This window comes from Chiloscyllium punctatum, chromosome 20 (genome assembly GCF_047496795.1).
Source record: "Chiloscyllium punctatum isolate Juve2018m chromosome 20, sChiPun1.3, whole genome shotgun sequence".
NCBI lineage: Eukaryota > Metazoa > Chordata > Chondrichthyes > Orectolobiformes > Hemiscylliidae > Chiloscyllium > Chiloscyllium punctatum.
This window is the reverse complement of record NC_092758.1, coordinates 62,441,255-62,467,714: the sequence shown is the minus strand read 5'-3', so window position 1 is coordinate 62,467,714 and position 26,460 is coordinate 62,441,255. Positions and strand designations below refer to the sequence as shown.

The following is a 26,460-nucleotide window of genomic DNA, read 5'->3' as shown; positions in this document are numbered from 1 at the left end:
AATGTCGGTTGAAACGTAACAGATGTCAAGTCAAATAATGTGGGTCAGCATTAGGTATTTTCTGAATTAATCTTCGCTACTATCAATGCTCTGCGTCCGAACTTTCAGAATTCACTGATCAGCTTACTTTGATAACAAGGCTTTATTTGATGAACAACTCAATTAGAGGCAATGCATCTGGTGGACGGAATATCTTTCTGCAACAACTTACATAAAATATGCAAGTTTAATTCCATGATAAAACATTCAGGTCCAAAAATTGGTTGAAACGTAAACAGTTGTCTACACCTGTTAGTTGCTTTATAATGTAGGGAGTTGGATAATTCAGATGACAATGGTTTATTCACAACAGGATCATTAACAGACATTCTGCAGACTGCATGGACATGTACCACCACCTTCAATAACATCTGCTGGACACATGTTGACCACTACCTGACAAAGAAAAATCGCTTAGTAATATAACGGTCAGCTACTGTTTATCAAAAGCATATTGTTCATGTCCAAAGCTAACTACGTCCTAGTTTAGGTCTAGAATCAAAAACATTCGTGCCGGGTATGGTATCAGAAATATTTAATCAATTCCATACAAATCCGGAGCTATTCGTTGCAAATTGGTTCACACCAAGCGTTATGCAGTGATAAAATGTACATTATTTTATATGTTAAAGGGGGCTTGCATCCAGACTGAAGTGTATACAAATGTTTCCTTCATCCCAGCCACATGGTCAGCATTGCAGATCTCTGAAGAATCCTTTCTGTCTGTTCTCTGAATGGAACAGCTGTTGATGGATGAATGATGTAACTCCTGCCAGGAATTACTAGTGCCTCTCGCGTCTCTATGGTTTCGGCCTGGCGGCATTTACTACAAAGTACAGAACAAATGGGGTGGGACAGGATGCTGCCTTTAGCACAGGCTTCATTTGCACAAGAGCCTGCCGCGTATTTCGGTGTGCATCTCCCTTTTAATTGATCTTGGCCAGCTTCGCTTATTACATTTACAGTATACGAGTTTAAATTGCATACAAAAGTGCCTGGTATATGTCCACATTATATATTATGTAGTGTATAAGTCTTCACTTTCTCCACGCATTCAACTCAATACAACCGCCAAAAAAGTGTATGAACAGTTAATGAGACGAACAAATTCAGAGAGAACACATACAATGCCAGGATTCTGCATTCATGCGGTGGGACTTGCCAGTCAGTCGCGGATACAGCGAACTTCTGCGCATATTGCTGCGATGCAGCATTGTTTTAATTGCACAAAGGTTGCGTCCTGGCGCGTCCCTCTCTCCGGCATTATGTGAAGTGCAATGTGGGAGACTGTCCGGACTTTCGGCTGTCTCACGCCGAGTTAAAACGGCCACAAAAAGCTGAGAGGGCCTGAGAAGATTTCATGTTGGTTTAAAATTATGTCTGTGCGTGTGTGTGAATGGGGGGAGGGGTTGGTCAGTGTGGGTATAAAATACATGGCCTTCAAAGTTGGAGGGAGAAAAGTCCATTTGCACTCAAAAAGAAATTCAACACTCACTTGACAAGGAAACGGGAGAAACTGCAGAGGGGTTGGGAAAAGGCTGGGCAGTGGGACGAACTGAATCATTAAAAGGGCTGACACGGGCAGAATGGGCCGAAACACCTCCCCCTGTGATGTATGCCAAACTGTGATAAAACGGCTCCTGAAAACAAAACAGCTTTAAGAAGTAACGTTTTCTGTTTGAAATCAAGAGGTCGGCGGTGGGGGGGAGGGGGGGGGCGGCGTTAGGCAGAGACCATCTCAGGAATCACAGCAGAGAGGCTTCTTCCTGCTACAAGCAAGCGAGAACCCGAGTGAAACATCCGAACACGTGCCCCTGTTGTAATGTTTCAAACGTGTGTGGAAAGTTGAGAGCAGCAGCAGCAGTCCATCGGCTCTGCACAGCAAGGTCCCAGGCTGGAATCCGGGAGTCTCGGCCATGCGCCTCCCATCCTGATTTGTCAAACTTCGGCATGGTTTCTGGGCGCCTGATTGGACCGAGCCAATGACAACACCTGCTTCTTGCCTTCATTGAAGTGACAGAAGCGCCAGGGGCTCCGGTCCGGGTATATTTAGAGAGAGTCAGCCCCTGTCTCAGGATTCCTGGTCAGGCCCCCGTGCGCTCACTCAGCAGCTCTCCTCCTTCTCCTCCTGTCTGTGTGTGAGTGTGAGTGTGTGTGTGTGTGTGTGTGCGCCTCCTGGCACCCAGACAGCGCGGCGATGGACACTGTCATGTTAGCCCATCTTCTCACAGCCCTGCTCACTCTCGCACCGCCTGAGCTCGCCCTGGGGACGGACGAGGCTGACTTGCCGGAAAACCACCACGAACGGGACAAATTGGCCAACCAGCAGAAAGCTCGCCTCTCGTTACAGAACACAGGTATGTAAGAGCTCTCGGCGGCCAGCGTGCAGTTTGATTCCGCCTCTGCTGTGAGTTAACAACGAGGCTTACCCACTGCAAAAAAAAAGGGGGCAAAAACTGTGCAATGAGAGAGGCAATCGTGAGATTAAAGCTGGAGCCCACCTCAAATTTGCCTGCACTTTTTGATGTTTATGCGGTTAGCTCGGTCCACGAGCGGAACTGATAGGCTGGAGGCATTTTGATCAATACGGTTTAAATTGAGAAGTAATGAAGAAAATATTGTTGGGAAGGCATTTCAGTAACCGCCTTGACACGAAAAGTAAACCCTACCAGTTTAGAATAGCGCGGGATCAATTATTTAACCCCCCCGCCCCCTCCGTTTCTAAAGTACAGTATTTGGAGATTGTTGTGCTTGATCAGTTCCAAGAGATCATTGTCCCATGGTCGGATCGCATTGTATCACATTGGGAAGACTTCGTGTCGACAGCCACGCACACCTCGTTAGCATATTAACCCCTGGAGTACCTTGCAGGGAAGCGATTGAGGTGGGCGGTGACTTGCAATGTCTCCCCTTGGGGATGAAGGAAGAAATAGCATCAATACCAAGGCCCCGGGAAAGTAAAACAGAAAGACGCACGCCTTTTGACTGAACCCCGGCTTTCGAAGATCAAGTGTGAGGAAACTGAGCGGGATTCCGAAAAGCCAATTGGGGGCCAGCGTGTGTCAGCGAGAGGGGCAGAGTAATAGGGGCAGCTACTGGGGCTGCTACATTTCCAGCTGATCTCTCCTAAGTAAAGGAACAAAAAGCGGCAGAGTTGTAATAATTCCCATGGCTGCAGGATGCGGAAACAGACAGGGTTTCACAAACAGCAGCATTTGTGATTTTTAGAAGCCGTAGATTTGCAGGATAAATCATGATCAAAGCACATTTCCGAAACTTTCCATCCGCTAACAATGAGGAGGCAGATATCCAGGTCACCCACGCGGCAGCTTGGGTTTATATCCGAGATACTCTGCACCTGAACCTACAAAATTCATATCGTTATTTGGTTAGGGCTGGGGTTTAAATAGAAGGCTGCACTTGCATTCGTTTAGAACCTTTTATTCCGATTTCGGATGACCCCCAAAGCGTGTTCAGAGTCATAAAGTAGCCTGGAAGTGTAGTCTCGCTTGAGTTGCTCGGTTTACGTGGTTGGTCTCCTTTTGCGTCTGTTTTCAGCTGAGATACAACACTGCCTGGTGAACACCGGCGACGTTGGCTGTGGAGTTTTTGAATGTTTTGAAAATAATTCCTGCGAAATCCATGGACCACATGACATATGCTTGGCCTTCTTGCACAACGCTGGCAAGTTCGATGCCCAGGTAATAAATCAGAGAGAGCAAGCCAGAGCAGTTTAACATAACCTGCCATTCCCCTCCCACAAAGCACTTTAAATTGATACCACTGTAGTTTCACCACCATAGCCAGTGGTAGTCTTAAAAACTGTCCCAGTTTGTAAAAAAATGCTTTTTTAAAAATACCAATCACCCAACATAAGCTTACATATATATATTTAAATCGAATGCAAATTTCTTTCACAGTCTTTTTACAATTCACATTCTTGTAATCTGCCCAGGGTAAATCTTTTATTAAAGATACTCTGAAGTGTATGGCTCATGGATTGAGAATAAAATTCAGCTGCATTAGTCGGAAGTGCTCCACTATCCAGGAGATGGTGTCTCAGCTGCAGCAAGAGTGCTACCTCAAACATGACCTCTGTTCCACCGCCAAGGAGAACATTAATGTGGTTGTGGAGATGATTCACATTCGGCATCTGCTTTCAAAAGGGTAAGTAATAAAAGGGGTTGCCTATGATTTACTTACTTTGTAACAAACAGTATAAATTGCATCATGGTATACAACCCTGTGTAAATGTTTATGGTCAAAATAGTACTATTTTGTGTATTCTGCTCAAGGACTGCACTGATAAGACAAACATGGTGCTTTAAAAGGTCACAGGAAATAAGTTTAACTCATGGTTAGTGTATGAGTGTAGTCTTTAACATTAAGTCCCACATTAATAAATTTAGATTAATTTTTATACTTGCATGTATTTTATGAGTTTTATTTTAGAAAAGAGTAACACTTACACATTCCAGTTTTGGGATAAAATTAGCTGTATTTAAATGACTAGTTACCATAAGAAGATAATAGCAGGGAGATTGTGTTGATGAAAGCTACTAATGCATGAATAATCTTTAAAAATGGTATAAAAGGTGTTTCTGCCATATATTGTTGTCACTGAAAATTGTTTTATTTTATTTTCCCCATTGAATTATTGAAACAGGAAGTTCAAAAATGCCCTAAAATTAATATCTGCTTTATTCTATTTTATATTTGAGTTTGTAAGGAATAAAACTCAAAGTATCTTAAACTTTTGGGGTAGAGAAATTCTAATTATATCCTAGAAAGATTTGGTGTCATATTATTTATACTTCAACCTTTGCACATTAAAACATCTACAGTATTTAGCACATTGGATATTTTGTTTAACTTCATTCCATAAGAAAGAACTGCAAACTTTTGGTCTCAACTGTCATTTAGATAAAAGTAACTATTTTGCATGTAACTGTTCATGAAGGTAGATATTTAAGATTGTGATGTCAATTCTTTTGAGTGAAATAATGTGTGAAATGTTATAATCTTTGAAAATAGCTTTGTGAAACTTAGTTATCTTTTTCAAAATTAAATTTCACATTGAAATTGGCATGTGCAATACTGTGAGATACATATCACAAATGGATATAAAGCCCAGTTAATGCTGAATCATCTGGACACCATTTTGTATCCCAACATTGTAGTAACGTAAATGCATGAGGGTTACTACTCTCTCTCAATTCCAATGATCTTAAATGGAAAATATATGCTTTTGTGAGTATTTTTAAATGATCAGAGGGAACTCAGTTGTTATTTTTAATTTGAGAAGTTTGGGAAACTATCAGTGTTTTCAGCCACTTATTTGGAATATTGTAGAAAATGAATAAAAGAGATCAGACAAAACAAGAAGAATATATTAGATAAAACTTGAGCTATAGGCTAACTCTCCATATTTTAGGTTTGTATGTTTCAACACTATACTAGGTGCCAAGCCAGTTGGCCTTGCAGAACTTTCCTTTTGAAAATTTGGAAATTGGTTCAGAGTTTAGGAGATGATCTAAAATGAGTGACATTGAAATAACAACCAAATTCACCATTTGACAGGCTTCATTGGAAAAAATAATAAGGCCTGGTGTGTAATGAGTGCCTGAGTTGCTATTGCCTGTTGTAGACAATTGCCCAAAATTGAAAATAAAGATCGAAGACAGAAAGGTTGAAGAGCTGTGAAGCTAAAATTTGAGACCTAAGGAAAGAATGAAATGTGCTTGGAAACTGAGCAGTAAATTTGCACTTCAACGTGGGGGAGTTGGGAAGGAGAGAAACTATAATACATTGTCCCCAATAGAGAAAACAGAAAGAATGCTGACTGAACAGAGAGAGAGAGAGAGAAGTAAAGTGCACTTAGTGATGAGTTTGGAGGTCAAAAGGAGAAAGAAAATTACTTTCAAAGTGAAAGAAATGTAAGATTTCTAAAATGAGACTAAAGAAGAAACAGAGAGAAAGATATATTAAAGAAGAAATAAGTAACAAATCATTGGAGAAAATGATTGTTTTTTTCAAAAGCCAATTATCGCAGATGTTGGAGGTATGAAATAAGAACAAGCAAATGCTCAAAATACTCACCAGGTCTGGCAGTATCAATGGAAAGAGAAAAACCATTGTTCCTGATTGCTGCCAGACCACTGAGTATTTCCAGCATTTTGTTCTTTTCTAATAATTGCTGATTAGACTTCAGAGATATACTTTATGGAGCAAATTAGCTGTGAATGGGGAGAGAAGTCCAAAAAATGATTTTTAAAAATATTGTTTTAGATTTCTCTGCTGAGGGCTTAGAGAAAATGAAGATATTTGAACTGTGATCTATTCATTGAGGTGTTAAAAAATTAAAGGTTGTGTGCATTATAGATATGATATGTTGATGTTTTAAAATAGAGTAGAATTATGAACAAAGAATGGATAGAATTGACTGATTGTAGGAGTCATTCAACCATTGAATTGAGAAAGGATTATGCTAACTTTTGCATTCAAACATCCATCAAAATTAACACTTGAGTTAAATGTCTATGATGGATCTCATGGGATAAAAATTAATATAGTGATTCCATTGGACAAATGCATTTGAATAAAATTCATCGAATGTTCCTTTCAACCTTGGTGTTAATCAAGTTAATTACATTTTCTTATTAATTCATGACATAAGGATTTTACTTACCATCTTTTGAAGATATGGTGAGGGCTGCCGCCTTGGATACTACTGATGGCTTGCTTGCTCATTTCAGAGGGCACTTAAGAATCAACCACATTGCTAGGATCTTGATTAGGCCAGACCAGGCAAGGACATTCTTTAACTAACATGAGTGAATCAGGTACATTTTTTCAAGAACACAGTCATTTTTTAAAACAATTCAAGCTTTTAATTACTTAACTAGGCACTGAGATGGGATTGAACCCATGTCTGCAGATCATTAGACTCTCTCCAATCTCTGGATTACTGGTCCCATAACATCATGAATATGCTGCTGTAGCCCTCAAATATTGTTTATACCTAAACACCACATTACACTGGGCTATCACCATTATGAAAATGTTGAATACACACTTTTATTAATTATTCATGGGATATGGATACTGGCTAAGTCACCATTTATTGCCCATTCCTAATTGCCAGAGGGCAGTTAAGTCAACCAAATTACTATGGGTGGAGTCACATGTAGACTAGACCAGGATGGCGGTTTCCTTCCCTAAATAACTAGATGGGTTTTTCCAACAATTGACAGTAGCTTCATGGTCATCATTAAACTCTTAATTCCATGGTGACTTGTCTGCTGGTTAGATGGTGCCCCTTAAGTTTTCTTTTAATACAAATTCCATTCCATGTCAGGATTCAAACCAAGGTCTCCAGAGTATTATTTGGATTTCTGGATTAATAGTCCAGTGATAGTTTCATGGGCCCATTGCCTCCTTGGATTTGTAAATCCAAGAGAAAGAGTTTCTAATATAGATTATAATACGTATATATTTAGATATACAAATATGCTGAGTTCTGCTTGTTTACAGTCAATGGATTGAAATTAGTGGATTTAACAACTGAAGTACAACTGAAAGAATTAATGTGTTGAATTTTATTGAAACAAGAATATTCTCAAACACTGTAGTCAAAATAATTCTAAAGTCACTGTCTTCCAATATTATATCTAAATTTAGGGATGAGTGTGTTAAATGGTGAATAACTTGCCATCCCCACCATTTGAGATACTTTCCCAGTTGCCTGCCAATCAGCTCATTACACCCTATCACAGCCTTAAACACCAATGTCCTCCTGGGTCGCCAGAAATTGCCAGCAGCCTGCCCATTGAGGTAAACTGTACAGGGAAACTAGCAGTGAGATAGGAAGTGATTTTTATCATCTTGTCATCGGGTTGGGCTTGCAAGGTGAAGGGTGGTCAAGGCAAATGTTGCCCTCACCAATTCATATTCTGCCCCAATTTGGGGCAATTGGACCACTCCAACACTCAGCCATAGGCAAGTGACCATGATTTCCTCATTGGTTAACTATGTATATGCCTTACCCATTGAAAAGGCAGATGGATGGTGAAGTGGCTATTAATTGATTACCTAAGGGCTTTAATTGCTGGTGAGTAGCATACATCTCCAATGGACATTCTTACTTAGAGTTTAATTGGTGCAGTGGAGAGAAGTAGTTTTTCACTGGGACAAACTTTCACCATTATTTTCACGTCTTCCCATCTCACGTGCCACTTTCAAGGAGAAAACTTCAGTCCTAATTATAATAAATAAGTTGAATCTTCTAAAAGGTCTCCAATTCTTAAACAGTGAACAGCTAATATATTTTTAATTAAGGATATACTCATTTATCATTGTGTTTACTTTTCAAAAAGGTCATACTTGGAGTTTATAAAAGCTCTGTTCCATTGTCATGAGGTCGTTATGGAAGCTGTAAAGAAAAGTGTGCGATCACGATTTGGACAGAACCTTGCGTTTCTAAGGCAGATTTTGCAAGAGGATTCCTGCTCTTCTCACAAGCAGGCTGATCAAGTCACCCCGACAACAGCAGCTCCTGACAAAAAGCAAGAGGACAATCGTAAGGGGCACAAGAGTAGCACAGAAGTAAATTATGTTGAGGTTGACAGGGAGAATGCTAGGAACCCTAAAGGAGAAAAGGACAGAAGTGGAAGAGTTCACCCGAATGCACGTGCCCGAGGTACTGGTCAGGCTTCAAGGCGAATAACTGAGGAACGTACTCATATGAGTGATGCCATTGAGTTATCTGATATCAGAAGGTGAAAGGTCATTAGTCTTGAGGACTTTCCATGCAGCCATTTCCTTATATGGACATTCCAATACACATAGCCTAAAATGGGATTTGTGTTACATGCAAAATATTCTGGGAATTATAGTTCACCTCCGCAGTCAGCTTCAGTTAAACTTAAACTTAAAAAAAACCTACAACTCCTAGAATGCAGTCCAACATATATCCCATAATCACTGTACTTGAAACTAAACATTTATATCAATTATCTCACTCAACAAGTCACCTCAACAAGCATGAAAGTTTCCTTTTTAATTTAAAAACAAAATGAGAACATCTTTATTTCAGGACAAAAATCTTTATTATTAGATATATCTTGGGTAATTTTGTACAGGGCAAAGCTTTTGTGAAGGTCTACATGTTCGTCTACTGATTACATTTATTCTATATTGTAAATATTTAACATTACTATTTATTATAGTTTCTGTATCACCAATATACTGTTGGATAAGGTAAATTAAACTATTTCATTTTCCATGTTGTACATATTCATATCACTAGTGAGTTTTCTTATGCAACATACTGTAATTTTATATCATTCTATAATTTTATTGGTAGTTGTTAATTCTTTATTTATTAAACACCTTAATCTATTAAACACCTTATTCAAGCCTAACAAAAATTACATTTTTATTGGTAGTTTTAACTAGAATATCATTAAATCATTTTGTTAACTGCTAACATGTTGTTATCTGGTAATTATTTAGTGAAGTTTTCCTTTCTGTTTTAGGCCTCTCTTGGCAAAGTCATATCAATGAATAGTAAATTAGAAAAAAAATAAAATATATATTGTGTAGCATTCAATGAATTATTTCTTCTCTTTAAACATTCTTTATGTGTATAAATGCACACATCAACTTTTTTTCAAATTATACATTGCAAAATTATCTTTTGTTTTTGACAAAGGCCCTCCAATCACAATTTCTTTTGTTAATTTTTGTCTATAATTTTATTTAGTTAGTATACCTTACTTAAGGTATGCTTTCTATTTTCCAAAATCTGACATTTAATTTCAGTTTTGTTCCTTCTGTCCTATCACAAATTGTTGGATAAAGATAAACTATCTGATCTCGCCATTCAACTGTGGTTATGTGCAACAATTGGTCCATAATGTACAGGGTATGTTTATCTATGAAGATTAAAAATAAATAAACTATTCAATAACACCAGGATAAAATAGTCTTTAAAATTTGTGTCTTTACTTGCAATAGTAAGGGCCATAGTAAAACACTTGTAGTGGCCTGATATAACAGTGGGAAATGTTATTTCATACTCAGATGATCAAGACAGTAGGTTTTGCTGAACTGATCACATATGCAAAACTTTACTTGCATTGTACATCCAGATATAAACTTAATAATTTTAACATGCTTAATTACAAAGCTAAAATCCACATAATCAGTTGTTAATATCCATGGATATAAGTCTCTGAAGTAAATAATTAAACCTGTTTCTAAGTATTTGCAGTATTGTGCAAATATTTCCAGAAAGTTCTGCAATGTAATTCCATTCATATTGCCCATGTTTCGTTATTGTAAAAGCTGCCCTAAACCCAGTCTTTGTTTGTTTCATTTTTTTAACAGTAGCCTTTTGATGTACGATGCAAATTGTAGACCAATCAAGCACATTCATTTAAAATCTTACTAAATAATTAAGAGCTAATAATCCATTAGAAGTGACTAATTTTCCTTTAAAAAATGTTAGAGATGCCTGTGCCCTTAACAAATAAAGTCCTTAAAATGGGAGCAACTTGATCGTCTCTCACTGGATTAGAGCACAGAATGTTACTGTACAGTTCCAGTTCAGTGCCTTTTAACACACTCTTAAATGTCGTACAATATAATCCTCATTAGTTCCATCATTTGATGTTGCAGGGATTAATTTATTGTATCTCGTTCTCAGGCTGTCATTCATGGCTATGTTTTGTTTCATTTGGAAGGTTTTCTGCATGCCGTGGTGCTTTTCAACTGATGGTAACTATTTAGTGAAGTATATCATCTTTGAACAAATATTGTAAAAAGGAAACTACAAATCCAAAATAGCATTGAAAATACTTCTGAATTCTGACTAGGCTGTAAGTACTTAAAAAGGTAATAGTGATACCACAGTCAGTTGATCCTATAATTCACAATATTTCATGAAACTGAATGCTGCACTATTGCATTGAAATGGAGTATCCTAATAAATTGACAATTCTAGATTTCTTCAATTGCCTTAGATTTCAGAAACAAATTAAATTTTCTGTACTTTTTGAAAATGGGTGGAATCTTCCAAGGCGCCTGAATGCTGCCTGCTGTGGCGAGAAGTTTGGAAGAATGATATGAAAGTCAAATGAGGCATTCTTGAAATTGGGAGCAACAAGTCGTGTTGCTTGAGGTGAGATTCTTGCTAATGAATGGCAAGTGGTCTATTAAAGGGAATCATTACTCACTACCACTCTCATTATTACCTAATCTAACCTAATGCATCTGCACTCTCCTATTTTACCACCCACCAGACAGAAACTAGATGTCACAAATTCCTGACATGAAAATCTGAGTGGTCACATGGTGACTCCAGCTCATCACTTCAGACTTCATCCAGTCTTTCAGCAATTCAGGCCACTCAGGTTCTCTTCCTTGTTGGGATGAGAAGCTGTATTTTGGGTGTGGAACTTCCGCCTTCGCTCTTTCTGCTTTATTGTGAGCTGTTTTCTTACAGCATGAGAGAGAAGAAGGATATCCTGACAGTGGAATCCCAACGTCATTGGCAAGGAACAGAATCGAGCTAGCAGCATATGAGAGGGTAGGTAATTAGTGAGATGACATTCAAACAAAAGCACAAGAACCACACCACACTTCATGAAAAGGGGTCCTCCCTGAAATCTGGCAAAAATGACACTTTGCCAAAATATAGTATAAAGTGAGAACTGCAGATTCTGGAGATCAGAGCCGACAGTGTGGTGCTGGAAAAGCACAGCAGGTCAGGCAGCATCCAAGGAGCAGGGGAATCGATGTTTCAGGCAAAAACCCTTCATTAGCAATGATTCCTGATGAAGGACTTATGCTCAAAACATCGATTCTCCTCCTCCTCTGATGCTGCCTGATCTGCTGTGCTTTTCCAGCACCACACTCTCAGCTTTGCCAATATATGACCTGATTCAACCTAATATACCTGTTTTTACAAAATTAGAATAATCCTGTTTTAAAGGCCAATTCAGACAAGTAGTATATTTTATAGAACATTGAACTTACAAAGAGATAACTTTTAATTCTTAGACCATTGACATGTTCAAGGAAATGCCTTCAGTTCAATACTAACAATCAAACATCAGAAGGTTTAACACTGAAACCAAATGAAGCAAGTTAATAAATATAAGTAATTATATACATAGTTGTGGTTCTGTTCGCCGAGCTGGGAATTTGTGTTGCAGACGTTTCGTCCCCTGTCTAGGAGACATCCTCAGTGCTTGGGAGCCTCCTGTGAAGCGCTTCTGTGATCTTTCCTCCGGCATTTATAGTGGTTTGAATCTGCCGCTTCCGGTTGTCAGTTCCAGCTGTCCACTGCAGTGGCCGGTATATTGGGTCCAGGTCGATGTGCTTATTGATTGAATCTGTGGATGAGTGCCATGCCTCTAGGAATTCCCTGGCTGTTCTCTGTTTGGCTTGTCCTATAATAGTAGTGTTGTCCCAGTCAAACTCATGTTGCTTGTCATCTGCTTGCGTGGCTACTAAGGATAGCTGGTCATGTCGTTTCGTGGCTAGTTGGTGTTCATGGATGCGGATCGTCTTCCTGTTTGTCCTATGTCATGTTTTGTGCAGTCCTTGCATGGGATTTTGTACACTACATTGGTTTTGCTCATGCTGGGTATCGGGTCCTTTGTCCTGGTGAGTTGTTGTCTGAGAGTGGCTGTTGGTTTGTGTGCTGTTATGAGTCCTAGTGGTCGTAGTAGTCTGGCTGTCAGTTCAGAAATGTTCTTGATGTATGGTAACGTGGCTAGTCCTTTGGGTTGTGGCATGTCCTCGTTCCATTGTCTTTCCCTTAGGCATCTGTTGATGAAATTGCGGGGGTATCCATTTTTGGCGAATACATTGTATAGGTGTTCTTCTTCCTCTTTTTGCAGTTCTGGTGTGCTACAGTGTGCTGTGGCCTTTTTGAACAGTGTCTTGGTGCAACTTCTTTTGTGTGTGTTGGGGTGGTTGCTTTCATAGTTCAGGACTTGGTTTGTGTGTGTGGCTTTCCTGTATACCTGTGTTCTCTATTTCTGTGTTTTTAATGATTACAAAGGTGTCATCCACATATCTGATCCAGAGTTTGGGTTGAATTTGCGGTAAGACTGTTTGTTCTAACCTTTGCATTACCACTTCTGCTATGAGTCCAAAGATGGGTGAGCCCATGGGTGTGCCGTTGATTTGTTCATATATTTGGTTGTTGAATGTGAAGTGTGTTGTGAGGCACAGGTCCAGTAGTTTGAGTATGCAGTCTTTGTTGATAGGTTCACCATCTTGTTGTCTGTTCTGTATGTCCAGTAGGTTGGCTATTGTTTCTCTGGCTAGGGTTTTGTCGATAGAGGTGAACAGTGCCGTTCCATCGAATGAGACCATAGTTTCTTCCTTTTCTATGTGTATATTTCTGATGATGTCCAAGAATTCCTGTGTTGACTGTATAGAGTGTCTGGATCCGCTGATCAGGTGTTTCAGTTTCTGTTGTAGCTCTTTAGCCAGTTTGTGTGATGGTGTCTCTGGTAGTGATACGATGGGTCTGAGTGGGATGTCTGGTTTGTGCACTTTAGGTAGTCCATAGAATCTGGGAGTGTTGTTGCTTTCAGGTTTCATTCTCTGTAGGTCAAACCTGGTTATCTGTCCATTTTTTTTGCAGGTTCCTCAGTGTGTTGTTTATCCTATTGGTGAGTTGTGGGGTGGGGTCAAACTCCCTCTTTTGGTAGGTGTTGGTATCTGCAAGTAGTTGTTACACTTTCTGGATGTACTCTGCTTTGTCCAGGATGACCATCATTCTGCCTTTGTCTGCTGGTAGTATGAATATGTTCTTATCGTTGCTTAGTGTTTTTAGTGCTTTCCTCTCCTTGGTGTTGAGGTTATGTGTTTGTCTTTTTCTTGTTATCAGGGGTACGATACTTTGTCTCACTGTTTGTTGTGTCTCTTCTGTCAGTCCATTGTTTCTGAGTGTGCATTCTAGTGCTGCTAGAAAGTCTGCTGTCTTGGCATCCCTGTGGTTGTAGTTGAGTCCCTTGGCTAGTATTGTTCCTTCTGTATCTGTGCGCTGTCCGTGGAAGAGGTTTCTAACCCCGGTATGTATTGTGGTGTTCTTTCTGTTGTGTGTTAGTTTGGACATTTTAGTGCCGTTTTTTTGCGGCGTGCGGTCCTGTTCTGTCCTATGGTGACGGCCTGTTCTATGGTCCGGGTCCATTCCTGATTGGTGGTTTTTGAAATTAACGATTTTTGGCGCGCAATTTCTTGTCTGTATTTGTGTAGTCTATTGTGTGCATCTGTAATCATTACCTGGATCATCCTGAATCCGTTCTGTCTGGCTGTGTCCCTGGCTTATGGTTTGTTGACTGGTGGTCTGTATCTGACACATGGTGGCAGGATTCGATTCTTTTGGCATTCGTGCAGGAACCAGAGTTGTTTGTATGTGGCGCTTAGGTGGTTGGCACAGGATTCCCATTTCCTGGCTTGTCTTAGCGTCTCTCGCCCGTAGGTGTTCAAAGTTTGTGAGAAGATTTGTAGCTCGGGTGCGCGTTGTTGGGGTTCTGTTCGCCGAGCTGGGAATTTGTGTTGCAGACATTTCGTCCCCTGTCTAGGTGACATTCTCAGTGCTTGGGAGCTTCCTGTAAAGCACTTCTGTGATCTTTCCTCTGGCATTTATGGTGGTTTGAATCTGCTGCTTCCGGTTGTCCACTGATTCAATCAACAAGCACATCGACCTGGACCCAATATACCGGCCACTGCAGCGGACAGCTGGAACTGACAACCAGAAGTGGCAGATTCAAACCACTATAAATGCCGGAGGAAAGATCACAGAAGCGCTTCACAGGAGGCTCCCAAGCACTGAGGATGTCACCTAGACAGGGGACGAAACGTCTGCAACACAAATTCCCAGCTCAGCGAACAGAACCACAACAACGAGCACCCGAGCTACAAATCTTCGCACAAACTTTGAATTATATACATAAAATAATGCCTTTAAAAGAATTTCACTGCTTACCCTATACTTTTTCATAAATCACTGTTCTCTATTTTGCTTAAGCAAACATACAATGAACGAAAACCTGTTTAAAAAAAGGCACGTTAAAGTTTTGTAGCTCTTGAAAACAGGCCATTTTACACCAAGATTTATTCTTCAGCTTTTGTCCCAACCAAGAGGAAAATGAGAAAGAGAAAACAGAGTTTTGCAGCATTTTCAATCAAAATGAAGGGTAAAGCTTATAAGTTTAGCTCATTGCTCTTTAAGGAGCCTTTCTGTGTGTAAATTGGCTGGTCCGATTCCTTACTTTCTCACCGTGACTACATTTCAAAGAATTGAATTGGTTTTGAAGAGCAATAGGACATCCTGGGGTTCATGAAAAGCAGTAATTTTAAAGTACATGCAGTTATGTCAGTGAAAAGTTATTCATTTGAGGATAGTGAGTTTGCCTTTTTTATTGAAATGCAATTTCCTGTGAGAGGGGAAACAGCTTTCATGTGGGAATTTAAGGCTTTAGTCTGAGTTTTATTTATAAATAATTAAGTTGACTTTTCTTTTGTTAAATGCTAATGATTCAATTTACTGAGCTCAGATGCTTATTTTGATGATAAAAATTTAGTTTTGGTTAAAGAAAAATGTTACATCAGGGAGAACTAGCAGATTTAATGTTTGCTAGTTATTCTTATTCCACTAATTAATGCAAGCTGTAATCAAAGCAGCTCATTGTATTATGTTTATAACTCTAAAGGGGAACTGAAGAAAATAAACTTATGTTTGTTAAAGGCAAATAAAATAGATCCAACCTCTGAAAATAGTGATCGTCCCATTCCAAGTATCTAAATCCAGTTAATGCGAAACCATTACAAGGTCACACAAACTCAGGAAGGGAGAGAAGATTATTTAAGCTTTTGATGTAGTTACATGCCAATGGTATCTAGTGGGATTGCACCACTTTTACACACATATTGATTTACAAATTCCAGCATTGTTATAAAAGGAGCTGCTACGTGCATAACCACAATACACTATTAAACTGTTACCAGCTTTAAACTATTAATGAGATCCAGTGGCTACATTAGTAGCTCGAGTATCACCATTTATTTCTAGTTGCCCCCTCTTGCCAACCTTAGTTCAAACCGTAAAAAAACTTCTCATTTAAACTTCAACTATCATTCGACATAATAATATTCAATTTTATTTGAGCATTAAATTGTAAGACAGTAGACAATTTATTTTGTAATTGATTGTAAACTTTACTCAAACTTGAGGCACTAGATCATGGGATAAAGTCACATTTTGAGATTTGTGGTGCCTAAGAAGATAGTCCAATAATGAGAGAGGACTACATTGTTGGAACTAACAACATTATATTTGGATAAAAAATTAAACCCAAGATCCTAGCCTGACCTTCAGAAAGGCATGAAAGGCCCCAAGATACATTTTTAAAAAGGCAATTTGTGGCGGCAATCATAGCCATGATGTAGAGGTGCTGTTGTTGGTCTGGGATGGACAAAGTCAGAAGTCACACGACACCAGGTTATAGTCCAACAGATTTATTTGAAATCACTAGCTTTTGGAGCATTTCTCCTTATTCAGGTAAAGTGTAAAAGACTTCACCTGTCAAAGGAGCAGAGCTCCAAAAGCTTGTGATTTCAAATAAAACTGTTGGACGAAAACCCAGTATCGTGTGACTTCACACTTTATTTTTTAAAAAGTTGGGGAGTTTATCCAATGATCCAATCAATACTTAACTCTGGCAGGAGTGTTCTTAATTTTGTTTATTGATAAGTGACTTGACCTTGACTGTATAAAGTTTACAGGCTTATTGAATTAAATGAACCATGTGTATAAGTAATCGCCAAAGCAGAAAATTCGCCAAAATAGTTATGAACAAGCAAGTTGCTTATAAGACAATGGTATTCAGAAGTGCATTACAGATTTATAATGGATAACAGATATATTACAGATTTATAATTGCAGAAGTATAATTTATACAGATTTATCTCTGTATCATGGCTATGTAGCTGCCAGACAAGATTCTGATTGAAACAAAATGTCACAAGAATTGTTTTTATAGATGAAGAGACAAAACTGTGCCTGTGCAGTTACCTCAGAATGCAAGATAAATCAGGAGCTGAGCTGCAATTCAGTTTTTAGGTTCACAAACCTCAGGTCTTAAACCTCACTAGTTAACTCTGATATCTTCAAGGTCAAATTTTCTCCCAATGAATACCATGTGAAAGGCATATAACACAGACTTTTTTCGTAACCTGTGATGTAAATGTACATGCTATTTTCAAATCCTATTGCGCATTCTTAAATCTTACCAATGAAAAAGGACTTATATTAATTAATTGCTTTTCATTACTTCAGAATGCCCTAAAGTCAATAAAGTGCTTCTGAAAAGTAGCTACTGATAATGTAGGAAATGAGGTACCCAATTTGCATACAACAAGGTCCCACAAACAGCAGTGTAATACTGACAAGATTATCTGTGTCGGAGATTGAGGGACAAACAGTGATCAGGACTCTGCTGATTTTGATAGTACAATGAGATACTTTCCAACTGTATCTGGAGAGGCCAGATTGGATCTTTGTTTAATAACTGACCAGAGAGATGGCACTCCTGATAGTAAAGCATTCACTCAGTGTTGCATTTAAGTGGCAGGGACTCACTAGGATGTAATGAAATACTACATAGGCTTCAACAAGGATATATTCCTCTAAGGTACAAACACTGAAATCAACTGTGGTTAACAAAATAAGTTAAAGATTGCATTTAATCATAAGAAGTGGTTCATAACAATGTCTAAAAAAGTGATAAGTGGGGGATTTAGAGAAATTCAGAACCCAGCTAAGAAGGAGCTAAAGTTGTTTAAAGAAGGAAAAGCATATATTACTACAAACTAGCAATAGACATGGAGCCACCTGTAAAGCTTTCTTTAGGTTTGTGTAAAGGAAAACATTAGCTAGGACAAATGTGGGCTCATTACATTTGGACTGCAATTGCTGGAGAGCCAGAGTCAAAAAGTGTGGCACTGGAAAAACACAGGAGATCAGGCAATATCTGAGGAATAGGAGAGTCAATGTTTCGGGCATAAACCCTTCATCAGGACTGTGGAGGGGGAAGGGGACTGAGAGATAAATTGGGGGTGGGACTGGGGGAAGGTAGGTGGGATGGTGATAGGTGGATGCAAGTGAGAGGTGATTGTGATAGGTCAGTCGGAAGGGTAGGGCAGATAGGTGGGAAGGAAGGTGCACAGGTAGGACAGGTCAAGAGGTTGATTCTGCGATGAGGTGGGGAGTGGGAAGATGGAAACTAATGAGGTCAATGTTGTTGCTGTGTGGCTGTAGAGTCGGAAGAAGAGATGTTCTTCCTCCAGTCCTCGGTTGGTTTGTTTTGGTGGTGGAGGAGAGCCAGGACTTGCATGTGCTTGGGGGAGTGTGAGGATGAGTTGAAGTGGTTGGCCACAGAACAGTGCGGTTGGTTGGTGCGTGTGGGCCAGAGATGTTCCATGAACCGCTCTGCAAGTTGGCGCTCGGTCTCCCCGATGTAGAGCAGACCACATCAAGAGCAATGGATCAGTAAATGAGGTGGGTGGATGTGCAGAAAAATTTCTGTTGGGTTTAAGATGATGCTTTAGGGCTTTGCTTGGAGGTGAAGGGGAGGTGTGGGCACAGAATTTGCATCTTGTGCGGAGGCAGGGGAAGGTACCAGGAAAATGAGGGGTGACCTTATTGAAGTGGATAAAATTATGAGGGGCGTAGATGGGGAATTGAAAACCAGAGGGCATGAGTTGAAGGTGAGAGGGGAAATTTACAAAAAGGACCTGAGAGGCAACTTCGTTACGCAGAGAATGGTGCATATATGGAATGGGCTGCCAGAGAATGTGATTGAGGCAACATTTAAAACACATCTGGATAGGTTCATGGATGGGAAGGGTTTACAGGGATATAGTTCAAATGCAGGCAATTGGAACTAGCTGAGTGGACAGCATGGTCATGACCAGTTTGAGCCAATGGGCCTATTTCCATGCTGTATGACTCTGTGTTGGAGGAGAAGGCTTATGGCGCTAAATGGCCTACTCCTGCTCTGATGTTCCTACCTTTAAGCTATAACTGACACCTAATCAAAATGCATTCACAAAACCATCAAATGGTCCAATTTGTCTCTAGTTTGTTTATTAAAGGGTACTTGTGATCTGTTTGAGAAGGCTACTCTCAGAAAAAATTTAGAAGATGAGTTGAAATTCTTCCTCCTTAAGAGTCAGAAGGTAGCCATTGCATGCTTTCACTAAGAAAACATTTGATCTTCAGGAAGAACAGTGAACAATATGTTCTCAAAGAATGAATCACTGTTTGCTTTGTAGAAAATATGGAAAAAACAAAACATATGACATTTATGCATGACTTCTGCAGGAAATCATCTGCCAAAAAAATTAACTTTTTTCCTGACTTGTTAACACAGACAGTATAACTTTAAGACTGTTATTTTAACAAGAAAATGTAAAGTTGTGACCAATATTTCACATTGTAGGGAAAATTGGTTACTTCATAATTTGGGCAGAATGACCCGTAATTATTCTTCCAAAGACAAAAGTGTGAGCAACAGTGAAAGAAGCCTCAAAATAATTTAATAGTTGCAACCATAATCCAATTACACTTCTGCTAACCATGAAGTTCTGATGGTAATATTATAAAATGCTATAATGTATTATTTTCCTCTGCTGTGCAAAGTTATGGAACACTCAACTCTGAACACAAACGTAACCATGAAAGCTATTGCTTGCCATGAGTACTCAACTAGACCATTAATGTTCTCCAGGATAAGGAGTCTATTATCCATATCTGGTCTCATTTACACATAACTTGCAGCCTTGTTACATGGTCCACTTACAATGACCTATTCGGTGGCCTAACAAGCAACTGTTTCTCACAAAAAAGGCTGTCGATATCTTCTGAATGCAACTTGGGATAAGCCAAAGATACAACCTTGGTTGTTCATTTGCAACTTTGATCAACTGTAGGAATGCTTGTTCACCTCATGGATCACAGCTCCCACAACTTCCTACCTGCACTTTCAAATGACGCAAGGCTGAACATAGAACATAGAACATAAAACAATACAGCACAGAACAGGCCATTTGGCCCACGATGTTGTGCCGAACATTTGTCCTAGCTTAAGCACCCATCCATGTACCTATCCAATTGCAGCTTAATGGTCGCCAATGATTCTGACTCTGCCACTCCCACAGGCAGCGATTTCCATGCCCCCACCACTCTCTGGGTAAAGAACCTACCCCTGACATCTCCCCTATACCTTCCACCCTTCACCTTAAATTTATGACCCCTTGTAATACTCTGTTGTACCCGGGGAAAAAGTTTCTGACTGTCTACTCTATCTATTCCTCTGATCATCTTATAAACCTCTATCAAGTCACCCCTCATCCTTCGCCGTTCCAATGAGAAAAGGCCTAGCACTCTCAACCTATCCTCATACGACCTATTCTCCATTCCAGGCAACATCCTGGTAAATCTCCTCTGCACCCTCTCCAAAGCTTCCACATCTTTCCTAAAGTGAGGTGACCAGAACTGCACGCAGTTCTCCAAATGTGGCCTAACCAAAGTCCTATACAGCTGCAACATCACCTCACGACTCTTGAATTCAATCCCTCTGCTAATGAACGCTAATACGCCATAGGCCTTCTTACAAGCTCTATCCACCTGAGTGGCAACTTTCAAAGATCTATGAACATAGACCCCAAGATTCCTCTGCTCCTCCACCTTACTAAGAACCCTACCGTTAACCCTGTATTCCGCATTCTTATTTGTCCTTCCAAAATGGACAACCTCACACTTGATAGGGTTGAGCTTCATCTGCCACTCCTCAGCTCAGCTCTGCATCATATCTAAGTCCCTTTGCAGCTGACAACAGCCCTCCTCACTATCCACAACTCCACCAATCTTCGTATCATCTGCAAATTTACTGACCCACCCTTCGACTCGCTCTTCCAAGTCATTAATAAAAATTACAAACAGCAGAGGACCCAGAACTGATCCCTGCGGAACTCCACTTGTAACTGGGCTCCAGGCTGAATATTTACCATCTACCACCACTCTCTGACTTCGACCGGTTAGCCAGTTTTCTATCCAACTGGTCAAATTTCCCTCTATCCCATGCCTCCTGACTTTCCGCATAAGCCTACCATGGGGAATCTTATCAAAATCCATGTAGTATACATGGATTTACTAAAATCCATGTACACTACATCCACTGCTCTACCCTCATCCAGATGCTTGGTCACCTCCTCAAAGAATTCAATAAGATTTGTAAGGCAAGACCTACACTTCACAAATCCGTGCTGGCTGTCCCTAATCAAGCTGTGTCTTTCCAGATACTCATAAATCCTATCCCTCAGTACCCTTTCCATTACTTTGCCTACCACTGAAGTAAGACTAACTGGGCTGTAATTCCCAGGGAAGGTGCCAGGATGGCATTGTGGGTTGTAGGGGAGCGTGGACCTGACCAGGTAGTCACGGAGGGAACGGTCTTTGCGGAAGGTGGAAAGGGGTGGAGAGGGAAATATATTCCTGGTGGTGGGGTCTTTTTGGAGGTGGCGGAAATGTCGGCAGATGGTTTGGTTTATGCGAAGGTTGGTAGGGTGAAAGGTGAGCACCAGGGGCATTCTGTCCTTGTTATGGTTGGAGGGATGGGGTCTGAGGGCAGAGGTGCGGGATGTGGACGAGATGCATTGGAGGGCATCTTTAACCACGTGGGAAGGGAAATTGTGGTCTCTAAAGAAGGCGGCCGTCTCGTGTGATCTGTGGTGGAACTGGTCCTCCTGGGAGCAGATACAGCGGAGGCGGAGGAATGGGAAGAAGTGTAATCCAGGTAGCTGTGGGAGTCGGTGGGTTTGTAAAAAATGTCAGTGTAAAGTCAGTCATCATTAATGGAGATGGAGAGGTCCAGGAAGGGGAGGGAGGTGTCAGAGATGATCCAGGTAAATTTAAGGTCAGGATGGAATGTGTTGGTGAAGTTGATGAATTGCTCAACCTCCTCGCAGGAGCACGAGGTGGCGCCAATGCAGTCATCAATGTAGCGGAGGAAGAGGTGGGGAGTGGTGCCGGTGTAATTATGGAAGATCGACTGCTCTATGTAGCCAGCAAAGAGACAGGCATAGCTGGGGCCCATACGTGTGCCCATGGCTACCCCTTTGGTCTGGAGGAAGTGGGAGGATTCGAACGATATTAACTGGTTACTGATATGTTGTGTAAGGAGGAAGAACAATGGAACTGAATTGGGAAGTGTAAGGGTGAGGCAGGGCATTGGGATCTCTATCGACATGGAATTGGGGGTAGAGCAGGAACATTGAGAGAAATAATAAAATATTCAACATTAAGAGAATAACATTGAAGAAGGACAGATGGAAAGAAAGGGGAAACAACAATATCATTCACAGTAATGGTTGGGTACAGGGAAAATTGTACTTGAAAAGGTGGGGGTGGACTTGGATATAAGGAAGGTAGAGGTGGAATAAAATGAAAAGTGAAATTGCCCATAATCACGTGGTACAGACTCAGACTTGGAGAGGGATTCCAAAAGAATTGTAAAAGGGAGGTGTTAACACATGGTAAAGCATTGCAAACACACTCATATTGCGTACATGCATATACACTCAAAGCAGTTGAAACCAAAACTGGAAATATGCATTACACAAGCACTGTATTAACGATTTTGTATTGGAACAAAAACTATCTTTGCACATCAAAAGTATAAAGGTTAAGAGCAGCTTTGTCTCCACTATGTCAAGTCAACCATTAACCATTCACAAGAAGGGAAACCCAGGTTCATTAATGCTAATGGCTATGTTGGTGTTGGAAAGACTGAAATTGATGCATAATCAGCACCCTTGCAGAACCATTCACAGGCTCATTTTATTGAAAGTTTCAACATCATAATGAAATCATTATACTTCCTGATCTTTCAACTATGTAAGGGTAACATCACAATGGATAATGAAGATTCACATTGTCCTATCTATCACATATGTGCAAAGCAATCTTAAGATAAAAAGCACGAGCATCTTGCATGTATCACCATCAGAAAAGGGGAGATTCAGTCGTGGATGATAGAGGTTGTATCTCTGTGGTGAAGATAGAGGTAATTCAGGTTTCACTCAAGACAGTAACAACCCAATAAGGGCAAAACATTGCTATTAACCGCAAGATGCTAAAAACAAAACAAGCATCTCATTCCTAATTTTTTATTTGCAGATCAGTGATTCCCCTGCAGATATTGGAAGCAATGAAACCAGCTGTAGTCTTAGATGGATAAGGAGAAAGTGAGGACTGCAGATGCTGGAGATCAAAGCTGAAAATGTGTTGCTGGAAAAGCGCAGCAGGTCAGGCAGCATCCAAGGAGCAGGAGAATCGACGTTTCAGGCATGAGCCCTTCTTCATTCCTGAAGGGCTCATGCTTTTCCAGCAACACATTTTCAGTCTTAGATGGATAAAACTAAGAAAATAAGAAAGGAGAAGGAGGAGAATAAGGGAAGGGCAACTGTAGCAGAATCAGAAATATGAGGCTCGTGGGGCCAAAATGTGGGTGAACATGAGAAGAATGAGGATATTTATTGGTGTCAGCCATTTACACAGAAAGGATGTACAGAACCTGAAGCTATTTTCATTTTGAACACAGCACCAAGACAGGAGGCAACAAGTTAAAAAAGAGTAAGGAAAACGAGGAGTAGCTTCATTCTGAAGTTAGCACCAAAGGAAGAGGCAGCAAGTTACAAAATTTAGTGAGTAAGGAGTCACATAGTGCCAAGAGAGGAAGAAGTATGGAGAACATTCTGAAGACAACGAGAACAGGGAGTAGCTTCATTCTGAAGACAGCACCAGGAGCAGAGGCAGTAAGTTAAAAAGCACGCAGTGAGCAGTGAGTGTCTTCATTCTGAAGATAGTTCCTAGAGAGGAGGCAGTAAGTTAAAAAGAGTGTATGTAGAGAGTGATAATTGACTTCATTCTGAATACAACCCAAAGGGAGGAGGCAGCAAATTTAAAGAGTGTAGTGAGGACAGAGTGACTACGTTCTGAATGCAATACAGAGAGAATCTGAATGTGAAAGAAAATCTAAGACATCACAGGAAAGCTGCAAGTTTATTGGGTGTTGAGGAGTTCTAGTTAGGGCATGAAACTAAACAGCGTAAAACTGAAAAATGTATCATGTATAAAGAATTGGCAACTATTTGGATTTCAGTAAGGATCACTACTAACAGAGAGGTAACATTAATTCAAGTCAACTGAAAATGAATTAATAAAACAAATTGAAGGAAAATAAAGTTAACCTACGTTTTAATGTGAGTTCATATTTTTTCAAAGGGTAACAAATAATTTGCAAAAAGCAGATTGTTCCATTTCTGCTTCATTATAGATATTTACAGTTTTGAATGAAATTCTGTTTTAGTTTATCAATTCCCACTGACAGTACATTTTCCAGACCAGGATTTTGTTAAACTGAGTCCATAGCATAGTATTGTACAGCTTTTGCACAGAATTCTCTGCTATTAAAAAAAGGCAATCACAACATTGAAGCATGACAGCTCATTGCCTCTGTCAAAGCAATTTTGGCAGAGGAGAACGAGTGTTTCCTAAACTGAATGAAATTGTATTGTGGATTGTACTTTGCATTCATGTGTATAATTAAATTGTAATTCACAGGAATGATCTCATTTTGAACATCAGCCATTTAGAAATGTGTCCAAATATAAGATTCGATGTGTGTCAATATAATTCCACTCATCACATTTGCTTTTGAATTCATAAGCTGCAAAATCCCCTGAGTAGGTACTACTGAGATAGGGAATGCACAGTAATTTCAGTAACATCCAAAGTACTAGGAAGAGGTGCTGGTGCAAGAGCACACCAGAAAGGCCATAGTTGGCAGATTCTGAAATGAAGCAGGCGCTCAGGCTGATATGATGTATGTTCTGCAAATGTGGGCCAAGCAGATCCAGTTTGATTGTCTGAACAGTTGAAGGGGAGTGCCACAATACTCACCAGAAAACATCTCCAAGGTCACACTGCCCATACAGTTTCATTATTATGATGGCAAAACCTAGCAAACAAGCATACAGATGCCAGCTCAGTGGGCAAAGGAAGAGAGAAGAGGAGAAGAAAGGAAGATAAAGATTGAGGAGCTCTTCATTTCAGAAGGGCTATCAATGAGCACCTACTCAGACTCTGGTTTCAAAAGAGAATCAACCTTTGTTCATAATTGCTCCACAATTCCCACATTCTTATCCATCTGCAATATCCCACAATGTGTCCTGTTGCTCAAAACCCTGTAATTAAAATCAGCCTTTCCACAATAATTCTACTTAAAACATTTCCAAAAATATGTAAAACGCTGATCTATTCATCTCTTTGCATCTGTACATCCCTTTAGTGCACATTTTGTGGGAGCCTTTGCCTGTCTTTATTCTCGTAAACGGTGCTACCCCAATAACAACAATAAGCTGGAGACAGGCTGTAGGCTTTCACTTAAAGAGGTGATAGTATCCCAGGAGGATATTGAACAGTGCTGGGCCTTGAGGGCCAATATTTGGACTACAATATTTCAGTATTGGTGGTGGTACGCTGGGCAGACTGGTTGAGAGGCAAGAACAAATCACTGGAAAGTTAGCAATGTTGGAGCACTAAAACAGCCTGAAGGGCAAGGTCTATGCTGCAGTGCAACATGCAGATACTGGGCTCTGTACATCTCTGCTGCAATGTGCATTGGGTGGCAGAGGCTCTATCACTGCTAGATTCATGAGCAGTGTCATAGAACTGGATTTTTCAGGGCATCATGGACCTAACCATCAACACACCCTCTACTTTCAATGTTTAAAATGTCAACAGGAAGCCACGCAGCAAAGTAGCATCATGGAAATTGCAAATGCTAGAGATCTGTAATAAAGTAGACAGTGCTGGAGCAACTCAGTAGATTTGACAGCATCTGTGAAGAGAGAAACAGTGTAAACATATAGAACCTGATAGTTCCTTGAAAATGGAGTCACTGGTAGATAGGATAGTGAAGAAGACATTTAGTATGCTTTCCTTTATTGATCAGCGCACTGAGTGTAGGAGATGGAAGGTCATATTATGGCTGTACAGTACATTGGTCTGGCCACTTTTGGAATATTGTGTGCAATTCTGGTCTCCCTCCGATCGGAAGGATGTTGTGAAATTTGAAAAGGTTCAGAAAAGATTTACAAGAATGTTGCCAGGGTTGGAGGATTTGAGCTATCGGGAGAGGCTGAATAGGCTAGGGCTGTTTTCTCTGGAGCGTCAGAGGCTGAGGTATGGCCTTACAGAGGTTTATAAAATCATGAGGGACATGGATAGGCTAAATAGATAAGGTATTTTCCCTGGTGTGGGGAAGTCCAGAG

General features: G+C 40.2%; 1 protein-coding gene across 1 annotated transcript; it reads left to right on the top strand.

Annotated features, from left to right (window-relative positions):
• Window positions 1-1,843: 1,843 nt before the first annotated feature.
• On the top strand, window positions 1,844-9,644 carry stc2a (stanniocalcin 2a). Its single transcript, XM_072591013.1, has 4 exons — window positions 1,844-2,396; window positions 3,598-3,740; window positions 3,995-4,206; window positions 8,415-9,644. Exons 1-4 carry the CDS (start codon window positions 2,237-2,239, stop codon window positions 8,818-8,820), a joined length of 921 nt encoding a protein of 306 aa, XP_072447114.1. The 5' UTR covers window positions 1,844-2,236; the 3' UTR covers window positions 8,821-9,644.
• The last annotated feature ends 16,816 nt before the right edge of the window (window positions 9,645-26,460 follow it).